General features: G+C 37.0%; 1 protein-coding gene and 1 non-coding gene across 3 annotated transcripts; both read left to right on the top strand.

The window, feature by feature from the left end:
* The first annotated feature begins 999 nt into the window (after positions 1 to 999).
* Positions 1,000 to 4,478, top strand: LOC110069436 (C-type lectin domain family 10 member A-like). 2 transcript variants are annotated; one of them, XM_020776959.2, is made up of 3 exons: positions 1,000 to 1,042; positions 1,338 to 1,408; positions 3,919 to 4,478. In XM_020776959.2, the coding sequence occupies exons 2-3, from the start codon at positions 1,345 to 1,347 to the stop codon at positions 4,359 to 4,361; spliced, it is 507 nt and encodes a 168-aa protein (XP_020632618.2). In that variant the 5' UTR covers positions 1,000 to 1,042; positions 1,338 to 1,344; the 3' UTR covers positions 4,362 to 4,478. The 2 variants fall into 2 exon arrangements, with proteins under 2 accessions (XP_020632618.2, XP_020632617.2); XM_020776958.2 differs by having other exon boundaries at positions 1,014 to 1,125.
* Positions 2,702 to 2,776, top strand: Trnal-uag (transfer RNA leucine (anticodon UAG)). The gene has a single exon. It is a non-coding gene; the product is annotated as a tRNA-Leu (tRNA).
* Positions 4,479 to 7,031: the final 2,553 nt, after the last annotated feature.

The raw sequence follows: 7,031 nt of genomic DNA, 5'->3' as shown, positions 1-7,031 counted from the left end.
AGAAAAATCCGGTACTTGCTATTGAGAATTTCCGTCTCTTGTACAACCCGGAATGCAATAATGTCCCAACAACTTATTATCCAATTTCTGCTCTATTATCTGTCAAGTGGTCGCTTCCGGGAGGTTGAAAACTAAAGAAAATTTCAAACTTTTACCTCTGGAAGTAGTCGCGGTCGCGGTCGCTTACGAGAGGTGGTCGGTTACAAGAGATTCCAAATATAATGATTTGACGAAGAAACTCTTAGTATTTTGGAATTCTGGTCGCTGAGGAGAGGTGGTTGTAACCGGAGGTTCGACCGTAGTCAAATTAGTACGAAAAACAATGTTTCATGACATTCCTAAACTTAGACAGTTGAAAGTCAAATGCGCAGCGGAGTATTTTTAACGAAATAGAAGTAAAAAGAAAGTAAACGGAGAAAAAAAAATCATAAAAAATAAATGTTAATGAAGGCAAGATATCTAAAAACCGTAACAATTAGTAATTCTTTTGTTTAATTTGAGAAAATGTTACGATTGATACACAGTACCGCTCGATCAAACATTTTGTATATAAGAACTTATGGAATTCAGTTTAGTTCAAAAGAAACAGCTAATTCATGATTTGTTGAGTCTGGCGTCCATGCTTTTATTGACCAAAAACGAAATATATTGACCTGTTAAGAGTACAAGAACCTGCTTAATTCACGCCTACCTAGTACATATGAGCCACGAAACGCTCAATCGAATACTAATCATATATTTTTAAAATAAATAAACCTTTTAATTGAACAGACTGCGACAAGAAAGGAATAAACTTCTAGCGTAACTACGTTATTATTTAAGGGAGAAGAATTTAAATTAAAGGGTCCCAACTCGTTTAAAAAATTAACGACTTTTCCCTGAACAGACTACTCTCTTTACTGAGTAGTTGGTCCTACTGCACGCAGCGTGAAAAGACGCGAACCTAGCCAAGCATATTGTGTCAAACGTGTAAACAATTATGTCACCTGTAAACAATTTCTTGTGGGGCCAGAAAGAGTCCTGTATTCTTCTGCACCTTTGTGTAAGTCTAGAATATAAATTTGTTTAGTACACCGTAGTAATTTTCAGTCTTGAAGTCGAGAAACCTACGGTAGATTCTCCAACGTAAGTTGCAGGTCTAACGAATCCCTCAGCATTTGCGTTTTTGATGATCAACTATTATCTACTTTTAATTTGTTAACTTTGTTTTATTTAACTTGGATTGATCTATCGGTGTCTAGTAGAATACCGTGATACTTTTAACTAGCATAACTTGAAAATTAGGAAAGAAAGATGTAGACATGTTTTTCGTCTAATTTTAACTTGTTCTTTTTCAGGTTGAAGATGAAGTCAGTGGTGCCATTCAAGTTCATTTTGATGTTCTTTCTTATTTCACATGTACCAAGAGGTTGGTTTTCTCGAATTGTTCTTTATTGATTTAAGTGTTACTGAGAATTTCGAATGATGCATATGAAACTCAGTTATTCACATAAATCCAACTGTTACAGTCAATGTAACTGGGGCGTGAACAAAGCGATTGCCGTCCATTACATGAATTCCAGTTCAAGTAAAGAATTTGAGTTAAAATATCGAATTACTAGATCTGACTTACTAGTTTAAGACTGACCGCCATTAGAAAGATTTACCGATATTTTCTGGTTGCCAATAAAAATTCTTTTACTCATCCTTGTTGGTTATCAGATGACTGTAACCATCTCAAGTGTTACCTTTATTGTCTCCAATCCGAAGCACGCTCGACAAATAATTGATAATTATAAGTCGGTTTCCTTTTGAGACTTTCCAAAACTTGTGTTACATCGTGAATGTAATCTCCAACCTGAAACAGAGCAAATAATGTTAAGTATTTTACCTGTTCGAGAACGAGAAAAGGATCTAAACAAATGCTTCTATCCATACATTATGTTAGGAGGATATTCCAAAATTTATATTCCAAACTATACCAATGTATCAACTGCACCAGTTATGGGAGGGTGAAGAAGTCAGTCGGATGACCGACAAAATTGACCGAAGTTCGTGTCTTATTGGTTTTCCACATATTTTCATTCTATCTGGCACACAAAATGTTACTGACTTCAATTCTTCTTGTGGATTTCCAAAAAAATTTGTACGTTTATTTGTATGTGTGTACATGTTTAATTTTAGATTTTGATATTTGAAGGCGACTCTAAATTTCTTTTCCTTTTAAGTCTGTTCTTGATTGTTGGAAGAAATGCATGGACGAGTTGATTATAAAACAAGTTAAATTAAGAAAACTATCATATAGAATGAATAAAATAATGTGTTTATTCGTTAATTACCTTTCTGTAATTTTTTTTGCTCGGAGCACAATGTCGCCTCGCTCCGTATGAAAAACTTTCGTTCTTGAGGTCAAATTCAACCAAGCTAACCAGTAAGCTCTCGACTAAAGATTCAAAGATGCAACCAACCACCCTCCAAAGTGAGTGTTAAATGTAGAAATCACATCGACTCGGAAAAAATTCCGAGTTAATTTTTGCGAGCCGATGTGATTTCTACATTTAATACTCACTTTGAAGGGTGGTTGGTTGTATCTTTGATATGCTTTAAATGTGACTGCGTGATGTAGTTAGAGAGTTCATATGCGCCAATTCAACATTTGGCTGTGTGACCGCGCGATGCGGTTTCAGACAGAGGCCCACATTTCACCCTTGCTCAACATAGAGTCTCCTGTAGCTCAGTGGTAAGAGCGTCCGGTCTAGATCACGGAGGGTCGTGGGTTCAAATCCCATCTGGAACTCGGAATTTTTTCCGAATCGATGTGATTACTACGATTAAAGATTCGTCCGATAAAATAGTAATCTGTGAAGTACTATTTCTTGTTAGATAAAGATATTTTAATTTTATGGCAAGTAAAGACAGCAAAGAAGTTTAATTCAATTACAGCTTACCTTTCGTGTATTCAGATCGCCCGCCATTTTGAACTTGACCCGCGCACGTCAACGGTGACTAACAAATGAGCCTTGGGAAGACTTCCTTATATAGCGCGCCTTCGTGTTTAAGGTTACACCAGGCGATAAATGTAGCTTAATTTTGTTCCTTAAGTTTGTTTTGTTAAGATAATCTCTCTCAACTTATTTTGAGGTCACTTCCAGCTTCAGAAATCCCAGGAGGATCTAGAAATAGCGAATCACACGACGCGAATATTACCCACGTGCTCAACCCAGAAGGCTTTGCACGTATTTTTATCCTCCAAGAAAACATCTACGCAAGCGCGTGGACGGCGTGTTAACATCATACGCGGAGGAACTGGGTAAAAATGTCTAAAATTAACTTGAATGAGACTATCCGGGGAGATGACTCCTTATCCTCTCTCGTGGGAGGTCATTTATAATGACCGTCTCCATTCCCCGGGTTTCGATTCTAATGATGGGTGTGCGTAGTAAAAAATTGAGAAACCTTTTCACGGGTTTTGATGCCATCATGTTTGGGGGGGGGGGGGTGGGGACAAATAAGGAAAAAAAATATGTTAAATGTGTGGGGAAAATGGAGAATCTAATGTCTAACAGGTAACGAAAAATTTGAGTTTTTAAATATTTATGAATTAAATACAAGAGATATTAGGTAAACAAACTTACTTCTCAAATTTGAGGGAAATTTGTCTGTAACGCCGAATCAGGATTCCTTGGAAAATTTACATAAATTTGCATGAAAACTTTGAAAAAAGAAATCCGTCGCCCTATGTTCTTCAAACTTGATCAAAAGGACCTTCCGCTGGGTATCTTTTCTTTGTAACTCATAAAATCTTCAGAACGTCAATCACGCTCAAATTATTGGGCATCGAACTTTTTCCCATACATTTAATTTAATTTTTGCTGTGTTTTTACAGTTAATTCTTGTTTCTAATTAAAGTTCTAATGACCATGTGGTGAAATTTTCCAGCTGTGGACTGTAGTGCCAGCAATGTAAACAACTGCTACACTTTTCATGACGTTGACAGTACCTGGAACGAAGCCCGTGACGCGTGCCGTGACATGGGAGCTCACCTAGTTACCATGGAAACGACAGACGAGTGGAACAAAGTTAAGGGCTTCCTCGCAGATAAAGTGACGGAAACTGGTAGTTACACTCACTATTACATTGGACTCCGTAAAGAAAGCGGAACGTGGAAATGGACTGAGGCAGGATCGCCTGGTGTCACTGTGGCCACAGATGACAGCCGCTGGCAGAGCGGTCAGCCTAGTGATGATTCAAGGGAAGTTTGTGGCGAAATCTGGTATCCCAGTTCAGGGACCCAAGGGCATTTTAATAATGTCATGTGCAATAGAAAAGATGCGGGTCAAGGAATAACGGCAACACGTGGATACATCTGTGAAAACTATTAAATCAAACCGAGATTAACTGAGTTAACCTGATCAGTTAAATGTTGAAATCAATATAAAAGGGAGTAAATTTTAAGCTTAATAAAGCAAGCTGAATAAAAATAAACAAAAGAGTTTTGATTTCTGTGTTTATTTTTTTTCCCTTGGCCAAAGAGAAAGCGGTGTATGTGTCAAATTTTTGCCATGGAAGGAAAGATTAAGCATTCTATCGCCATGGTCCTGTTTTTCCTTGCAAATATCCATGTATATGTTGAATGAAAAGATACTCGCTTTATTGATATCTCAGACGGAGAACGAGGGAGTTGTGTATTTTGTTCTCGCTAGTATTCAGAGTTCTCCAGTTCTCGCATAGCTCTGCCGTATCGGGAATCATGCGCTTATCAGTACAATAGAACATGGCTTTGGCAACTCTAATAATAATAATAATAATAATAATAATAATAATAATAATAATAATAATAATAATAAAATATTTATATAGCGCCAATATCCTAAAAGTTCAAAAGCGCTTTACAGTTAGAAATATTAAAAACACTTAAGACAAATAAAGTAAAAATAAAAAAATGTCGCTAAAAAGTTATAAAAATGCTTTCTTAAAAAGGAACGTTTTTAGTTTATGTTTAAAAAGGGACACTGAGGAGCTGTTCTTGATGTCAGACGGAAGAGTGTTCCAAAGTGTAGGAGCTGCTACAGAGAAAGATCTTGCGCCATATGTTTTCAAATTGAAGTGCGGAATGGAAAGAAGTTCTTTAGAAGATGAACGTAGCTGACGAGACGGAGTGTAAGGAGTGAGAAGATCACGAACGTATGAAGGTGCCAGATCGTTTAGGGCCTTGTACGTGATGAGTAGAATTTTAAAGATGATACGATAGTTAACAGGACCAATCAGGGCGTGCTTAGTATCTTAGTTATTTTACAAAGGTAAATTACTATAAACAACTTTTACTATTATGTCTTAAAAGGCAAAAATTTAATAGTCGAACAATCCATTCTTTCAAGTACTACCATTTATCCTTTATTTTTGATTCTTTACTTTCATGACAATTTATGTGCATCTTTTTTTTTAATGCTATTCTGTTCTGCTGTTCCTATTCCGCTTCCCTGTTTTTCACGCTTTGGATTTGGTGCCCTGCTTTTTGCAGATCTCCTGCAAAACGAAATGCGAAACCATTTTATCTAACTGAAAATTAAGAGCTGTTTATCTTATTGCGAAATTTAATCAATTTAAGCATTACATAGCCATCGTTCTCGATACTATCACTAGCCCGAAACCGATTAATTTATTGATTGATGTTACATTATCGTTAACATTATCTTATAAGGTAGTTGGGATTTTTAACAAGTTTCTTTCTAATTTAAAATATTTGTTTGCTTATTTCAGTGTCCTCAATTAGTCGGCATGCGCAGTACCAAACTCTTACACTCGTAATAAAGCAAGGCACTTAGATCTGAATAATTTAGCTTTAATTGTGATTTTAGGTTTTTATATAAGTATCTGAAGTATTAGCCTGCGTCGCAGACAGTCTAAAACTCCGGTATAAATATAAGGCTACAGGTAACACAGAACCACGTGGATACATATGTGAAGATTTGTAAAGAATCAATATCTTTGTCATCTTTGTTGAATGTGAAATAAATCAAGGGATTTACTGTTGAGTCACTACCGGTAATGAATTGTTCTTGTAAATTAAGATTCCAAATGATGGCGTACATTGTAAAAAAAGAAGCCCTCAACACCAACCGTTAAAACCTACAAGCCCTGAAAATGAGTTTCCATTTGCCATTAAGTGTCCCCTTCAATTTTACGAAAAAAGAAGTATTCACCCCAATTATTCACCTCAAAAAACTGGAGAATAATCTGACTTTCGTTGTAAACCGTTTAATCATATTTGATGCTACAACGAGGAGGAATATTGAACGCACGAGGCTCACGTCCTAACCACTAGGCCACGCTGCCTCCACAGCGTGGCCTAGTGGTTAGGGAGCTGGATTTGTAATCTGGAGGTCCCGGGTTCAAATCCTCCTCCTTATCACTGGATGGATTTGTGTTTGGTGGTCCCAGATTCAACTCCTCCACGCTTTTTAAAAAGCCAACTGGTCAGCCTCCCGCCAGCTGGGATTTTTAAGAAGTTTCTGTGCAATTCACAATATTTGTTTGCTCATTTCAGTGTCCTCAATTAGCAAAGTAGTGCTAAAGACTTTGACACTTTATATTTATTATTTATTTATATTTATTTACACGAGAGGATAAATACATCTACAACGACTCACTTTTAACTGTAAGTTATGCACTCGGGACTAAATATCTCTACATTTCTTCATAATACTCAGTTATAGGACACTCGAGGGTAAATATGTTGGCGAGATAGCACGCGTGAAACAGCGCCCAGTCTCCGACGGCCGAGTGACTTTGAACAACTTTCTGGCGTCCTCATTTCGATCGTCATATTTCAAATTTTCAACCATCCAACTAACACGGTGAAAACTGAACGTGTGCTTAAGGTGGCCGAGCACAGTTTTCAAGAGCCTATGCCTAATGCACCATTACTTTTAAGCTATTTATGCTTTGGCGCTCGTTTTTTGCAAGAGTCAAGGTTAACCACAGAAAAGTTTATTCTCGCATTTTGGCTAAGGTGTGTGCTGTTGCCATGGCAACGGGACTGGTTAAAAACA

The sequence above is a fragment of the Orbicella faveolata genome, unplaced genomic scaffold, assembly GCF_042242905.1.
Source record: "Orbicella faveolata isolate gen_17 unplaced genomic scaffold, um_ofav_v1 contig_14, whole genome shotgun sequence".
NCBI lineage: Eukaryota > Metazoa > Cnidaria > Anthozoa > Scleractinia > Merulinidae > Orbicella > Orbicella faveolata.
The sequence above is the reverse complement of the archived record's forward strand: the minus strand, read 5'-3'. Positions and strand labels throughout refer to the sequence as shown.